The 16,544-nt window shown below is 39.1% G+C and overlaps 2 protein-coding genes across 4 annotated transcripts in view; one reads left to right on the forward strand and one right to left on the reverse strand.

Moving 5' to 3' along the window:
- On the forward strand, positions 1-6,664 carry LOC120735945 (ras-related protein Rab-19-like). The gene is made up of 4 exons (XM_040035755.1): positions 1-1,070; positions 3,014-3,197; positions 3,921-4,024; positions 4,107-6,664. The coding sequence occupies exons 1-4, from the start codon at positions 876-878 to the stop codon at positions 4,302-4,304; spliced, it is 681 nt and encodes a 226-aa protein (XP_039891689.1). The 5' UTR covers positions 1-875; the 3' UTR covers positions 4,305-6,664.
- The window catches only part of lrrc17 (leucine rich repeat containing 17), a 26,667-nt gene continuing 16,626 nt past the window's right edge, over positions 6,504-16,544 (reverse strand). The window contains exons 4-5 of one of the 3 annotated variants that reach the window (XM_040035753.1): positions 13,381-13,536; positions 6,504-8,562 (exon numbers count right to left, since the gene is read on the reverse strand). In XM_040035753.1, coding sequence (XP_039891687.1) covers positions 8,120-8,562; positions 13,381-13,536 — 599 coding nt within the window. In that variant the 3' untranslated portion in view covers positions 6,504-8,119. The remainder of the gene's footprint in view (positions 8,563-13,380; positions 13,537-16,544) is intronic. The other 2 variants (XM_040035752.1, XM_040035754.1) reach the window with 2 other exon arrangements.

Here is a 16,544-nt window from a genome sequence, read left to right on the forward strand (position 1 = left end):
TATTGTGTGTGTAGGTGGTCAACAGACTCCATTTCCCAGGATCCAACAATGATGCTGGGCTGGGTTACTTGCGAAAAGCAGGTAGAGCAGGTTTCTATTGTTACGACAGGTGCTCTAAACAGCGAAAAAGAAAACAGGAAGAACTGGTGAGGGAAGAAAATAAAAGGGAGGGAGAGAGTCAGGTGGAGGAAACACAGTGACACGTGTGTGAAAGAGCAGCAGGTGGATTAGACAAACTGGATTACGGACACACATCTTTAAAAATTCTTATTTTGAGGAATCTGTCCTTTGCTGCGACAGCCAGAACCTGTGCAAAGGGGCAACAGGCCGTGTGCTGTTTTTTGCTGGGGGCTAAAAAGTGGGTCAACACCTGAGAAGGAGCTGAAAAGAAAAGCAGAACTCAGACGGTTTTGTTTGAAAGAACACAAGAGGGGCAGACTGAACTAAAAACAGAAGACATGCAGACTTATTAGGAAATTCTTTTGAATGACTGGATGGATTGTCTGAAGCTTTTTTAACCTTTGAACTGCTCTCTATCTTGACAAACCTTCCACCAGCCTTAAACTGGTTTTGCAGGCCATATTTACCTAAACCTACTCTGCTGATGGAAATCTAGCCTGCTTACCAACTGTAGATTTTGTTAGAAGAAGAAGGAGCCAGGGCATTTTTTCAGTTGTTCCCTGTTGAAACTTTGAACACACCACAAGTTTGATATCCATATTCCTTCTTGTGACTGAGTCTTGATTCAAATTCAAAGATAACCCAGCGTCTCTTACCCTCAAAGAAAACCCATTCCTAGCGATCTACAGTACTGGAGGGATCATTTCCTTCCATTTATTCCCAGGAAAAGACACACACTCTGCTGTGACTTCATCATGGAGATGCCAGCACCTGAACATGATGATACTTTTGACTTCCTGTTTAAGTTAATCCTTATTGGAGACTCAAATGTGGGGAAGACCTGCGTGATTCAGAATTTCAAGTCTGGGATTTTCTCAGAGAAACAGCAGAACACCATCGGAGTAGATTTCACTGTACGGACACTGAACATTGAGGGGAAGAAGGTGAAGGTGAGTTCCCCGTAATGTGCGTGTCTGTGCGTGTGTGTGTGTGAAAGGCAGTTGGTAGCGTTTGTGGGAGAGAGTTTCCTTTTCTGAGGATTGAGTTAGGCTAAAAAAAAATCCAAGTTAAGTTTCTGGCTTACTAGTTAATGTACTAGTTAATACATCTATTTTAAGTCACTTTAGCCGGTCCATATGCTGTTGATTAGATTAAATATATCATTTAGGACAGGTCTGCTCATGTCACGAGGAGTGAGGAACCTGGATGAATGGAACAATAGTTCTTTTAAATGTGCAGATGTGATGAACTTCTCTCATTTTCTCAGTAAATGATATAACAATGGGGAGTCGTTCGGTTACAGTGCGAGTTACTGTATGCTGAGTTGTAAACGGGTCACGCCAGCCACTCACACGAAGGACCTGTAGTTCAGGTTTCTCTGCTTGACCTTTTGTATGAGTAAAAATAAACTTCTCTGTGCTGTCATTACACACAAAAAAAGGAACTAATTGTTTGGGTGGATCATGATTGCTGTGATATACTTCTGGTCTGAATGCCTACTTGGATAAATACATCTAGCTCCTTATTCATACAGTTAAGTTGTGGCTTATGTATAATACATGTTCATTCACTATCTGCACTGATCAGTAAACACAGACATGGTAGTGTGGCTTTTTAATGCCTCCTTTTTGTTCCCCTAATTTCTAACTTCATCAATCACAGGGGAAGAAACAGTATGTCATTCAAGACAAACACACAAATACAGTAACTGCAGTGTTTGGTGGGCAAACAGATGGTTGCATGATATAAAGTCATGGCATGCATTCGCTCCTTAACTAATAGATCATCTTTTTAAAGCTAGGGGAAATATTACAACTATCCGTGCGTTAGTATAGCAATGATGTGAACTATTTCTAAAAAAAAAAAAAGCACGCAAAGGGAAGTAGTCCAACTTCAAATGGCGAGTTTTAACTGTGGATGTTTAAAGATTCTGTGTTAACTGGTATCATTTCAGCTGCATTGAATCTTCTGAAAACTTTCTATTTTTCACTTTAGCCTGTCTGTTTTTAAGCATCGGCAAATCACAGTGTAGGATCATCTTAAAGATTCAATCAATTCATAAGTAGTCTTACAACACCATCTAATTTTGCAAGCCTGAGACCTCATAATTCAGACTATTGGTATTAAAAATATCTGGAGATCTTGGTGATCAGAAGTTATATCACAGTCGTTTGGACCAATAGGAACTTAAAATTAATTTCTTATAAATTATTTTGTTGGGTTCTTCTGTTATTGAAATGATAGACTTTTCATATGATGTTCATTAAGGCGGAAAAGCATGTATTTGAAAGCCCCTACAAAGAGTTACTTAGTCACAAAACGAGGCCGTTCACATCTACATAAAAGAGTCATTAGCCTGTTTTAAAGGCATTGCAGATTTATATTGATCAGCATCATATGCATGTAGAAGTTTATGCTCAAAAAAGATCTGAGCATATGTCTATAATCTGCATTAGGTGTAACCATCACATAGCATTAAAACAAATGGGGTGGGGTTGGTGAGTCTCGTTTGTTACTATGACAGTTGTTACCACACTAACAAGGTCTGTCTGGTCCTCGGGGACTGTTCTTCAGGGGAAGACTAATGAGTGCTCAACTGTGTGAGCATTTATGTGTGTAGGTGGGTGGTCCAGATAGCACTCGTGTTGTGGGGCACTCCATATCACATTTTGAAAGATTAACATCTGTATCCACTGAGCTGCCTTGCACTAGGTGGAAATTTTCATGTTTCAAAATCCTGATACCGTTATTTGGAGTAAGTACTTCACTGATACAGAGCACTGAGAACAAAAACCTTAATCCAGAAATGATTGTCTCGATATAGTAATAATATTCTTTACTTTACTATGATACCATCCTCCTGTAATTTCTTAAATATGATTTATTGTTGCAGATGCAAGTATGGGACACAGCAGGTCAGGAAAGATTTCGTACGATCACCCAGAGCTACTACCGCAGCGCTCACGGCGCGGTGATTGCCTATGACATCACACGGCATTCAACTTTTGACTCAGTGAAGCACTGGATAGAAGAGGTGGAGCTATATGGAGCAGCCAATGTGGTTCTCGTCCTCATAGGTGAGTGCTGACAGGACTGATAACGACTGAAAGCATTTAGGAAATGAAGATTTCTTGGTATGCCGTTAGCCCTAAAGAATACTGGGAATTTGATTACAATAGCCTTTAAATGAGAAAAAGCCTCTTCTCCTGGCAGTTTTTACACAGATTACTGTGAAAACGTTCTCCTGTGATGTGGCTAAGGAGTTCGAAAGGCTTGTTCACACAGATGTTCAGTGGTTGAATCATGAATGTCTTTCCCAATTCCCCCCAAAAACTGGTGTGATGCATCAGTCGTTGTGTAAATAAGTGAATGCAGCTTGGTGAGTAGGATGCTTTGACTGAAGAAATGCACTTTTGTTTTTAAGTGAAAATGATACCAAGCTCAACTAAATAAAAAAATATTGTAGTTAGCATAGCCTGCTTATGCAAAATATACAATTGTATCATTTTCAACAACAACTTTAGTCTGTTCCTGCGATCTGCAAGCCACTTTGCAACCCAGCCACCTCTGTTTTTGTTCTTTCTAACTTAATGCCCTATCTTTAGTCAATTAAGCTTGATTTGTGTCTTGGGAGTCTTGCTGCTGCTTACTACATTTTAAAATTAACATGTGTTACTGCTCACAGTACTGTATGGACACGAGTAGAGTTTGACTTTATTATGTAAATTAGGTGCAAGGTAATATTAACAGAACCTGTGTCACTGTGTACATCACTTAGCTTCTTTATTCTCTCCATTTAGGTAATAAATGTGACCTGGAGCAGGAACGAGAGGTTCAGTTTCAAGAAGCCTGCAATCTGGCAAAACAAAAAGGCATTTTGGCTGCACTAGAAACATCTGCAAAGGTAATACACGCATATAATAAATAGATGGGACCATTTAATGCTGATGATACTTGTTATATAGAGCTTTTTTATATTTTTCTAGGATAGTCAGCGTGTGGACGAAGCCTTCATGCTGATGGCCAGAGAGCTGCTGTCTCGTAACGGCCTTAACGTGCAGCCCGAAGACTCCGAGAGCAAGGACACGCCTCGAGTTCTGCTGCGAGCCAACTCTCGGCCAATCAACGGCACCATAAGTGCCAACACACACACACACACACCAGAAAAAAAATCGTGTTGCTGATACAAATGCAGACAGGACAAGAAAAGGGACCGACGTTGGATGTTGGCAGCAAGAGAAAGATGGAGCTGAAGAACTGAAGGAGATACATCACTGTGGGAATAAGGGCGAGCACAGGCTCAAGAACATTCAACAATATATGCATCGAGGGGATTCAGGCAATTATCAGAAAATAATTGCCTTAAAAAAACAAGCAAGAAAACAACCAGTGTACTTTTTTTGTGACTTAGCTGACCTGAAAAATAGTTGATCAGTCTTTTCATTTAGAGAATAACAGAGTGGTGATGGGAGTAATCAGTGTTGTGGGAAAGTTCCAGTAAACTTTTCTCATTCATGTCAAGCATTACTTGGACTGCTTTTGTCTCCCATTTAATACCATTTTATTTCCACAAGATGTCATGAGGCTACTTCAAATGAATCCAGCAATTCATTTATAAACTGAAGAGCTATTATGGCTGTTTTTACAAGTTACAATCACACCTACTGGGAACAAATGTGCAATCAGTTAAACACAAAAAAGTCCCAATTTTCTTTCTTACTTTCTTTTTTTTTTTGTTGAAGTTTTTTCTTTGTGCCTTTATAGAGTTTTTGAAAAGCCAGTGAAAGACAATTAGATGTTGTTACTAAATGCTTTCAGAGGACTGAGTATTTCACCCAAGTGACCTCTTGTGTTGTCTCTGTAACGAGCTGTGATCCTCTGCTGCTGCAGTGTGTTTGAAAAAGTCCAGAGGGGGGGGTCTGCTATGAGCCAAATCACTGTGAATAATGTCATTTTTAAGCCCTTGTTTTTTTCTAAGATACAAAAGATACATAGATAATGATATCTTACATGCTTAAAAATGTCTGTGAGAGGTTGCACTTTGTTGTGCTTTAATGCTTGTGAACAAAATGAAACTGCCTTTAATGCACCATGGTCTGCGCTTGTGAAATTTTCTGAAGGTTGGGTTTTTTTTTTCCAACATATGTCCTTATTTTTAGTGTGTTAATGAGGGGGATCCTGAGACTAAGAAGGCCACATTCACCAGAAATTAATATAGTTCACAGTTCATGCAGTAATTCATACTTGCTTTTAAGTTCCCAGCCGATTATAGGAGAACTTTCCTGAGAAGGGCTGGGCTGATGAGTACTGAATGGGTGCCTTCCTTATGAGTTAACACAAGATGGCACTGTGCTGTTACACATTGTGCATGAGGTAGGCTGATTGTTTATTGACTTAAAGGTTAAGGTTATTTGGAACATCTGTCAGGGCACTAAAAACAATTAACCAAGTTTATATGAAAACCAGGAGGCAGGAAAAAGTCTCATTAGCCTAAAGGCAGAACCACGCCAAGACTACTTCCTCTAAACATAGCTGACAGGGTCAAAACCAGGATGCAAAGTTGGCAGACCTCACTGAAACACCAGCCTTGAAGCAGTGTAACAAATGCTATGCTGATCATCAGTGTTTGTTGTTTTGGTTATCCAGTGCTTAAAAAGACCATCCAGGTGTAGCCTGGTCCCTTATCAGTAACATTGTGCTGCATCTGACAAACAACAAATTATAAATACATGTGAGTTTTGTATTTTTTTTCTCCTTGATCCAGTCTGTGAGTTATTCTTAAAGAATGAATTATTGCTTGGATTATCATTTCTTTGCACGCAGTCTGGTTTAAAAGCAGTTAGATTGCCATCATCGGTGCTCACTTCCTTTCCTTTTAGTCAGTTTTGTCTGATTAGTTAGCTTAATCTTTGTCATCTGTAATGTAATGGACTGTTATGTCATTATGGTTTAACTGACTCTGCTGTTTGTTCCAGACTCCTTTTTATGTTATACACAGTACTGCGCAAAAGTCTTGAGCCACTCATCAATTCCTTATATTTTGTCTCAAAGGAACCAGACTTTTAAAAGCCATATTTTAAAGTGGTACTTTTTCACTCATTTTCAATCCAGTCCTTGTTTCTCACCAGAAAAGTGTTTGTTTGTTTTTTTATGTCAAGCCATTTAACACAGACCTATGAATCATTCAAGCTTAAAAAGGCATCTAGGTTTAAGGGCAAACCAGTGTTGTGTCTATGTGCAACAGATAACTTAGCAAAGAACAACTTTTTAAATTATATATCTTTACTTCACTTTGTTACTAGCTGGCTTTATCACAAACACATTTGTTCCCATTTCTTTGGGTGAATCCAGGAAAAAAAAAAAATCCAACAATAACACAGATCAACAGTCATAAAATTGTAATTTTGCAATAATAAGGTGATTCCCAAAGCCAAAAACCATGAAATTAGACAACTGGAGGAGAAAAGAAGTGGTAGGTGTATAAAACTATCCACAACAGATGAACAGTATCTGACAGCCATGCCTTTAAGAAATAAAAAAAAAAGAGTCCAGTAAAGACCTAACAAGGGACCTCAGAGATGGATCTGGACCTTCAGTTGATCCATCTGTTTTTCACTGAAGCCTCAGTTCACATAGTCTAGGTGGAAGGATGGCTGTCAAGAATCCTTTCTTAGGAAAGGGAAACGGGAAGAAAAAGCTGAGGTATGCCAAATTACACAAGCACTGAACTGAAGTTCACTGGAAACAGATCTTATGGAGGGATAAATCCAAATTTGTAATTTCTGCCTGAAATAATCACTATACACAGAGAAATTAAGGAAAGGGGTGTCTACAGCCATCTATAAAACACTCTGGAGGCTCTGTGATGGTTTGGGGCTGCATTTCAGTGGTATAGGAGATCTTGCCTAAATTGATGGAATTATGAATTCAAGAATTTTTCCTATAAGAGTTCAGGGTGTGTTGAAGAATAACAGTGGTCACACCAAATACTGACTTTAAAGCTTGCTAGACTTCAGCAAACACACATTTCCCATTTTCCTAGACTTTTGCACAGCATTGTTTCCATGCTACCTGCTCCATTCTCTCAAGTTTTGACCCTGTTTTACTTTTTCCTTCCTCTATTTTCTAATGGCCTTTAATTGTGTTCTTTTATGTTTTACAGCGCTTTAATGGATAATTTAACATCTGGCCCAGGAACAGCAACTCAAAATGAGCCATTTGGCAAAAAAAGCACATTTATACTAATGGTGATTAATGTGCCTTGTCCTTGAAAAAAAAAAAACGAACATTAAATTGTATTAGGTTCGTCTTGGGACTCATTATGTTATGTATTTAAGAAAAAAAAATACATTATAAATTTAAGCTTCTTGGGTACCTTTTAAATCGATCAGTATTACATTGTATGGATAATTTTTCATTGCTTGGGAGTCTCCGGTGGTGATCAGTAAACAGCAAGAACCTTCTTATTGTGTTGGGAGTTTCTATGTGGTGTTTAGATACCCTCTCTGTGCCTGTGCCTGAAATGGGCTCCAGCGCACACCCCCCCCATAAGCAGCTAATGATATGGAATATGGAACACTTTAGCAATAATCATTTGTGATCCTTGACACATTACCTGCAATGTATCTGGAAATTTTCGATCACATAGTAAAACACATTTTCAGAAAAAAACAATACAAAAAACAACAAATTTTATTTCCTGAAAACAAGTAGACAAAAGCATACGTTAATACCAAAAGACCAAAAACTACTTTTTAGAAGAAAAAAAAAGTATATCCTGAAGTCAACATTAAAATTACTGTAAGAGAGAAAAGTGATAGAGTTAGGTGTTTCTGCAACCCATACAGAACAGGGAAGCTTTATCCCTAAAAGCCTACGTAATGGATTTTACCACAAAACAGAGTTCCTCCTTTTATTAAGCCATCGTTCAGCTTGTTCTCAGACATCCATTTCAATCTTATTGTATACATTTCTACCAGTCCTCTGAGCCGTCTGCATTTTAGCTCAGCCTGATGATTTTAAATTTGTTTGGTGCCGCCTTTTTCAGGTGTTGTGGAAGATTTGCACCCTGTCCATCACTATTGTCCATCCCTGGCTTCTGTGCGTCATTTTCTGACTGTTCTTGTGCCCCCTGTCCTGTATCTGTCCCTTCTGTTTGTTTATCTACAGGACATTCCCCGTTGTAGGTCTTGACGTAATCCGCGACACGCCAGCCCTTGAACTCAGGCGGCCCTGAGCAGATCAAGCCAGTGTGATGGACGCCAGGATGGTGCTTGAGCCAGTAATTTAGGTAGTGGATGTTGTAGTCGCAGAACCACGGGTTGTTGTCCAGTGAGAGCTTCCGTAGGAAGTAGAGGTCCTCTAGTACACTGTACTGGAAGTATTGGAGACTGTTGTTGGAGAGGTCAAGCTCACGGAGGTACAGCAGGCCTGCAAATGCAGCTGGGAGCAGGGAAAAGTGCAAACTAAATTAGTTAGCATTCTGTTGGCATTCATGAGGTTTAAAGAGCAATTTAAGACTCAACAGAGAATAAAATGACTAAAAAGGAAGAAAAATACACACAAAGAAATTGCCACAGTTTAAACTCTACCACAGTTTCTCACAGTCTTTGACATATTTTTTGGCTTTTGGACCGTTTTAGTTCATTGTTGACTGATTGATTATCTTTAAGAATAATCAAGTAATCAAGTCTTTTTATAACCCAGTTCCATAAAAGTTGCAAAACAACGCAAACTTTTTTTTTCTAGCTTTTTTTCTAGCTTATCAACATACCTGGGTCTTCTAGGTCACATTTTTGGTTTCATGCTGTGCCAAATTTTTTCAATTGGTGAAAGGCTGATTCCATTCATGACGTATGAAGTTTAGCCTTGTCTTACTTAAAATATGCAAGACCTGAAAAAGATGCCATCTGAATAGGAGCATACGTTGCTCTAAAACCTTTCAGTATTGACGGTGCTTTTCCAGATGTGCAAGCTGCCAAGGCCAGTTTCCCTGTATAGACACTGGGTTCCAGCTGGGCTTCATGACACGCAAAATCAAACATTTTGATTTAAAAGGTGACTGCTGATATTCTCAAATGTTTCCAGTCACTGTTAGCTGTCTGATTTTCTAATGTGTGCACGTGCATGCCCATGGATGCATTCTCAGTGGGAGTAATGGGACAGCAAAGACCATTTCACGCTCCCCAGCCTTTGGCCAGGCTTTGATCTTTACAGAGCGGAAGGGGGGGGGGGGACAGGAGGAGGAACGTATGGAGGTAGAGAACTAAGAAGGAGGGAATTGATGACATTGGGAACTTGAAAAGGAAGACTGAAAAGGGTTTTTTTTGGTTTGGTTGGGTGTTGAGGTTCTTTCAGTGTCTATATTAGCTTTATGAACATTCATCTCCAAGAACAACACAGACAGAGGAAACTATAGCAGAGGAAGGAAGTGTAATAAAGGGGGCAGGGATGCTCGTTTCACCTCCTCCTCCCATGTCTTATCTCTGGACTCATGAGGCTTGAGGCTCTCCCAAATTGGATACTATTCATGTGCTTGTTGGAGCCACAATGACCACATTCATGCTACTTTCCCAGGAACTGAAATACATGAATCCTTTCATCCAACTTTGCCAGAAAGTCTGAAGCACATTTCCTAAAGGCTAAACTGTTTATTAGGGACACTTACCTTTTCTTCCATGCTCTTCAAGAGATCCTAATCTAAGCATCTAAACTTAGAGTCGCGATCCGGTCACTGAAACTTGCAATAACACAGAAATAATGCCAGCTGGATAAACTGACTTAGTTAAAGACTATTACGAACTTTTATTTATTTATCTATTTATTTATTTATTTTACCTTGGGTGGGACCCTTTCCTTTTACATTTTCTAAGATATAAAGTTATTAGTCTGAGGAAAATTAGGAAAATTAGGCCTTAAGTACACTGCATTATCCTGTGACCATCAAATTACTGCTTTGTCTATTCTGGGGTTTTGCCTGGCCTAGAAAACCAAAACAATCTGCCAAAGACTTCCATGAAAAAAATAACACAAATAAGAGAACACTGATGCAATGTGCCAGATTTTTTTATGTTGCATTTTCATTCATGTTTCTTTTCTCTCTGGCCACCCTTCCCATGAAAAGCATAAATAAACAACTTTTTCTTTTTAATATACTCTGAATGTGGACATGATTAAAAAGAGGGTTTGGGGATTTAAACCACATGCCACTGGCAATCACAAGCTCTCACAATTATACTGAATTTCTGTTTGAGTTTCCAGAGAATGTTAGACACAGTGGGGTGAGCTACAGTAGATTGTTTGCATGTGCTGTTGGAGGACAATGAAGCTTTTTGAATTTCCCTCTTGGCCAGGAAAGGGATGGACTCGCACATAATTAGCTCGGTGAGATTAATGAATTTGCACTTTTTAATGGTACTCCTCTATTTCTGAGGTCGAATTTGTATTCCGAATACCTTCTCATCTAGTCCATGTCAATGTCCAATGTTACATATTTCCATAAAAATTGCTTTTTTTTCCTCATGAACTATAGGGTAATTTTACATTATTTTGGGAACTGCTGAAATAAACAAGGAAAGAAGCATTTATGTGCCTCTGAAGTAAGGAAAGGATTTGGGAACTTTCTAATAAATCAGTCACAATGCAGTTAAGTAAACTACATTGCAATTTTTTGCCTCTTGAGGCCAGTTGCGAGTAGTTGTAGTGGTTGGTTGCCCAGTGGTTGAGCGTGCAACAACCATCAATGTATTGATAGCCATTATAGGTCAAGGTTGACAAGCAGCTATGTCATTTTGCAGTTAAATTGCTGTCCTGCAGCAACTATTATATGTAAATGGCAACTTGATTAAATTTAATCAGAAACTGACAGCAGACTTTTTCCGTCTTATAGCCATTTTATTGCTGCCTTGACTTGCTTCAGTTGCTTTGAAGATAACAGCTAACTGCGAGTGGTCACAGACCTGGTCCCTGTCTTCAAAACAGCCATTTCAAAGGTAATGAGATTGCAAGTTCATTGCATATTCAATCATTTTTGCTTGCACTGCAATTTCTAGCCACATTTTCCCCAGTGTGTACCATGAACCTGTTCACAATTTTAAATATGTCACATCTTGATTGACTTGGATGTCCTCAAAATGAACTCGGAGCGCAAGCCAGTGAGGCTTAGAGATGAGGTGATAAACAACATCTTTCTAATAAATCACAGATATCTGTTTTCCCTGTGAGTGGCACACGTGCTTCTTTCTCAGGTTCATCTCAATAAATTTTAAATAAAAAAATTATAATTGTGCAGTATTTCTTGAGGGAAAAAAGTGAAATATCACAATGTGTTCAAGGAGTTTAATCCTCTAGTGGGACATTATAAGACATTCCTGAATAGAGAACTGTGGGAGAATCTGTAGGCAAAGAGGATGGTTGTCCTGCCCCTGCCCTCAAGGAGTAGCCAGAATTTCTGCTTGTTATCATTAAAAAAATGTAGTCAAGTATAATTATTGTTTTTCTTGGCTTATTGTAACTAAAATATGAAATTGCATGGTCTTAGTCATTAATGATGCATAGTAAATGCAAGTTAGAGGGAAAAGCTTTTTGAATCTTATTTTAGGAAAAGCCTACAAATATTGTTTGAGTTATTTTAAAAAATCTTTTGATGCAGAACTCAAAATATTGCTAAGAATGCTATCAAGTTATCGATAGTGAATGCAGCCTATCACAAGTACGTCTGCCTGGCAAATAGCAGAAGTAAAAGTTCAAACCTTTGATTTATATTGTTGATTAAAAAACACTTTCTCAAGAGCTAGAAGCATATATATGATATCATAGGTATGGTAAAATCATTGGACCTCCTTTAGCTTTGATTACGGCACACATTCGCTGTGGCATTGTTTCGGTAAGCTTCTGCAATGACACAAGATTTATTTCAATCCAGTGCATTAATTTTTCACCTAGAACTTGCACTGATGGTAGAGACTGACCGCTGCGCAAAGCCTTCTCCAGCACATCCCAAAGATTCTCAATGGGGTTAAGGTCTGGACTCTGTGGTGGCTAATCCATGTGTGAAAATGATGTCTCATGCTCCCAGAAACTCTCTTTCACAGTTTGAGCCTCATGAATCCTGGCATTGTCATCTTGGAACATGTCCGTGCCATCAGGGAAGAAAAAACCCATTGATGGAATAACCTTGTCATTCACTATAGTCAGACCTCCTTCTTGGAGCACATACTGTTGCTGAACCTAGACCTGACCAACCCCAGATCATAGCACGTTCCCCACAGGCTTGTACAGTAGGCACTAGGCACGATGGGTACATCACTTCATCTGACTCGCTTCGAATCCTGATGCGCCCATCACTCTGAAACAAGGTAAATCTAGACTCATCAGACCACATGACCTTCTTCCATTGCTCCAGAGTCCAATCGTTATGCTCCCTAGTAAATTGAAGCCTTTTTTCCTGGTTTGCCAAACTGATTAGTGGTTTTCCCTTGAGTTCCCTTCGCTTTGTGCATGTTTACTATTAAACATAGCTCTGAGTTCTACTTTTTTTTTTCTGATGATGGGTCCCCTGTATCCTTCCACTTTTTAATAATGCACTAGACAGTTCTTAACCCAGTTTTAGTAGTTTCTGCAATCTCCTTAGATGTTTTCTCAGCTTGATGGGTGCCAATGATTTAACCCTTCTCAAACACACTAACATCTTTTTCACGATCATGAGATGTGTCTTTCGACGCGGTTGTTTATGAAATGAGAAAGAACTCATTGCACCAGTTGGGGTTAAATAAGTTGTTGCCAGCTGAAAGATAATCCCCCATGCAGTAATTGTCCAATATGAGGCTTGTACCTATTTGCTTAGTTAAATCCAAGCCAGGTAGTGTAGTTAGGGCATCAGGTGACCCCGAATCCTGCAAAAGCTCCTGTGAAAAGCTGCAATAGGACTAAGCGGCTGAGGCTTCCCATGATGTACTGAGCATTTCTTCTTCACTCACCACTTTTAAATCTCTTTGTTTATACACCACTCTGTATTTAATTATTTTTTATTATTAGTCCCTGGCATAAAACACCTTAAGGAGATTGTTGTGATTGGCTGCTATATAGATACAATTGAATTGAACCACCCTTAAAAATGTAATTTATCTTATCTCTGAGTTGTGCAGTTGGGTCTGTTTTCTGTGCTGTGACAACACAAAATACTTGGATATCCAGATACGAATGCTCAGATTCACATGTGTGTGTGGGAGAGAGAGAATATGTGAGCGGTGCTTCTGTTACCTGTGTCTATATGGTGCAGGTTGTTACTGCTGAGGTTGAGAAGTTTGAGGTCTTTGGACAGCACAAAATGTTTTGGCTTGAGATGTTTTATTTTATTGTTGGACAGATCCATCCTCACTATGTCAGATGGCAGGTCAGGTGGGATGCTAATCAAATCTGCAGACAGAAAAAGTTCAGAAACATTAGGCCTTCAACTTTCATGATACCTGAAAGACAAAAGTTTTTACTATCATCAGTGCACACAAAAAAAAGATATGTGAACAGAGGGTGTGAACATTTCCGGCTCTTCAACTCAGACATCTTTATGCATCTTTATGGCTTCAAGATGGTTTTCAGGTTGTGTGCAACTTTTTACATTTTCAAGATGTAGTCAAAGGGGACATCATGTATGACAACATTTCACTTATTTGCCAGAGGGATATCTTTTCTGCTTACACTGGAAGCATCACTCACACACACTCATACTTGTCTTTGAAGTCAGTAATGCACTAAACAGTCAAAGCGTCCTACGTATCGCAATCTCTATAACAGAGCCTCTCTGGAGTTTTGAATTAAAGTCCCACACCGGAGGTAGATTTTATAAATGTTCCTCCTGCCGTGGTGGGGGAGGTGAAATAAAGATTTGACGCTGTCACTACAAAACCACTGAAAATAAAAGGCTGAAACCTGTATGTTCGGCACTAACAATGAAAAGATTCAGGTTTCTCTGATCACAGTTTACCTTTTGGAGGTTTTGGATCAAAGCCTTCACAGATTAGACTTTGTGGCTTTGTGGTTTCCTGAGTCATTAGATTTGTTGAACCTGTCATGGTGGGCAACATCATGAATATCTTTTAAATTGGAAGTCCCATCTGCCGTGCCAATCACATTGTAGCGCTGTTTAAAACAGACTAGGTGGCCCATGCAACCTCTATCATCAAAAGGATCATAGCTGATTGTTTCTGAAGCAAAATAGACTGGAGGAAACATAAGTGTGCATAGGCAGCAAGCGCGGCCTAAGACATAATTAAACAATGCTTTGCTTTGGTATTGAATGCCAACTTTTTGTAGATTTGTAAGTAAAATCATGAATGAAATGTGTGTGGCAAAGCATACAAAGATGTTTCCTGAATGTATTTATTTACACAGGCTGCATCAGAAGTATGCTTATGGACACATTTATAGCGCAGATGTTGTACTCTTTACTGCCACAGATGTTATAGCTGGTTTTATTATGGAGGCATGGTGCCATTAATCATCACAGACTCCAAGAAAACACACACACATGCAGCACACACACAGATGTAGCCAACAGACTCAGGAAGTGTAATGATTATTGTTTTGTGATGTGATGCAGGGAAGCAAAAATTGTCTTCAGAGAGCATTCCAGCACATGTTATCAGTCCAATGTGGCGAGAAATTTTCTTCTGGAAAACCTAAAGGGAATCCCAGCCTGCCAATAGGTGTAAATGTGTCTGAAATGTTGTCAAAGCAGCTTTTTAGGAAAGGGAAATGCGGTCATTCCAACATTAGACTTAAACTTCCTGATTCCCTTGTGAGAAATCGGACTTCAGTTTTCCGAGCCAAACGCAAATCCTCCATTGCAAAGACAGATACATCTGTGGTCTTCGGTGTTTTACCATAAATAAAGACCTACGCCTACACTGTGTATTCAGCTGTGACAGTAGTGTCTGTGACCAGAAGTCCATGTTTCCCTCTGGGTAGTAAAAGTTCAACAAAAAGCTGAGCTACGGTGTTGGGTGAGCAGAGACCGATTTGCTTGTTCTTCTTTTTTGGAGATAATTGTGTTTTCAGGAAGTTTCAGGAAGCTTTTATCAGGAGTCACTTTTTTCATGGCACAGATATGGCAGATAAAGTGTTAAGCACTTTCCTGCTTTAACATCTGTTAACATGTCTCTACTGATGAGACAGATGAATGAAGGAAGATACCGAGGAAGGACCTGGGTCAGGAAGTGTGAAAGTCATTTATCACTGCACTGGGCTCTCGCTGAATCTGCTGAAGTCATTAGTTCGGTGAACAGCTGTACCTCTTGGACTTTTCTTTTTTTAAAAAGGACTTCATGCTTTATAGCTGCATGAGAAAATGTTTCCTTTTTGGAAACCCAATCTATTTAAAAAATCCATTATATATATATATATATTTTTTAAATTCTCACAGATGTCATAATCTATTATTTGTAGTCTAAGTTGAATCACCTGGTTCACTTCAACAGGCCAACTTTAAATAACTTTTTAGCAGTAATATACGTGGCCACTCACCAATGCAGTGCATAGAGGTTCCTGTATTAGTACAACTAATAGTAGTTAAACACAGGAACACAGGGAGTAAATGCAGTATTTACACAGTCTCAATACAAAGAACGAAGCTATTTACATTATTTAGTAGGAGTGCAGAGCATCAATCTGGAAATTTATCTGTGTAGCCCACTCTACTATTTATGTGCTAGCACTAAGGATGATTTAAATAGATATGTGGAGTGAAGTACTGGACTGTAGCCAGAGTCTTTTTCTTTTCTTTCTTGGCTTCAGATTCCATAAAATATCATGAAGCGCTTCCACAGTCATTCCTGCAAAGCAAATATTCAATTTGTGCAAAAACACTGAACTCACTCAGAGCACGTGTTGCAAAACTTTTTTTTACTGTTTAGACAGCAGAAAGTGAAGCCATTAATTTTTTACAGTGCTGACGTGATTACAGGGGGTCCACTGTGCATAGTGAATCGTAAGCAGCCATTTATGGCTTTTTTGGAAGCACGTCCCACTTTTGACGGTGGAAAAGGTTACTTCACATGTTTATGTTAGGCAGTATTATGTGTTGCATAGTAGCACTAGGATGCAATAAAGTAGTTTATATACAGTGGGGCAAAAAAGTATTTAGTCAGCCACCGATTGTGCAAGTTCCCCCACTTAAAATGATGACAGAGGTCAGTAATTTGCACCAGAGGTACACTTCAACTGTGAGAGACAGAATGTGAAAAAAAAATCCATGAATCCACATGGTAGGATTTGTAAAGAATTTATTCGTAAATCAGGGTGGAAAATAAGTATTTGGTCACCTCAAACAAGGAAAATCTCTGGCTCTCACAGACCTGTAACGTCTTCTGTAAGATGCTTTTCTGTCCCCCACTCGTTACCTGTATGAATGGCACCTGTTTGAACTCATC

This window comes from Simochromis diagramma, unplaced genomic scaffold (genome assembly GCF_900408965.1).
Source record: "Simochromis diagramma unplaced genomic scaffold, fSimDia1.1 OVJJ01000816.1, whole genome shotgun sequence".
NCBI classification, from domain to species: Eukaryota; Metazoa; Chordata; class Actinopteri; order Cichliformes; family Cichlidae; genus Simochromis; species Simochromis diagramma.

Excerpts from the sequence above, each read along its gene's own strand:
- LOC120735945 (XM_040035755.1), top strand. The coding sequence starts at position 876 with ATGGAGATGCCAGCACCTGAACATGATGATACTTTTGACTTCCTGTTT. Across the intron at positions 3,198-3,920 it reads TGTGGTTCTCGTCCTCATAG|GTAATAAATGTGACCTGGAG; the intron begins GTGAGTGCTGAC and ends CTCTCCATTTAG. Across the intron at positions 4,025-4,106 it reads CACTAGAAACATCTGCAAAG|GATAGTCAGCGTGTGGACGA; the intron begins GTAATACACGCA and ends ATATTTTTCTAG.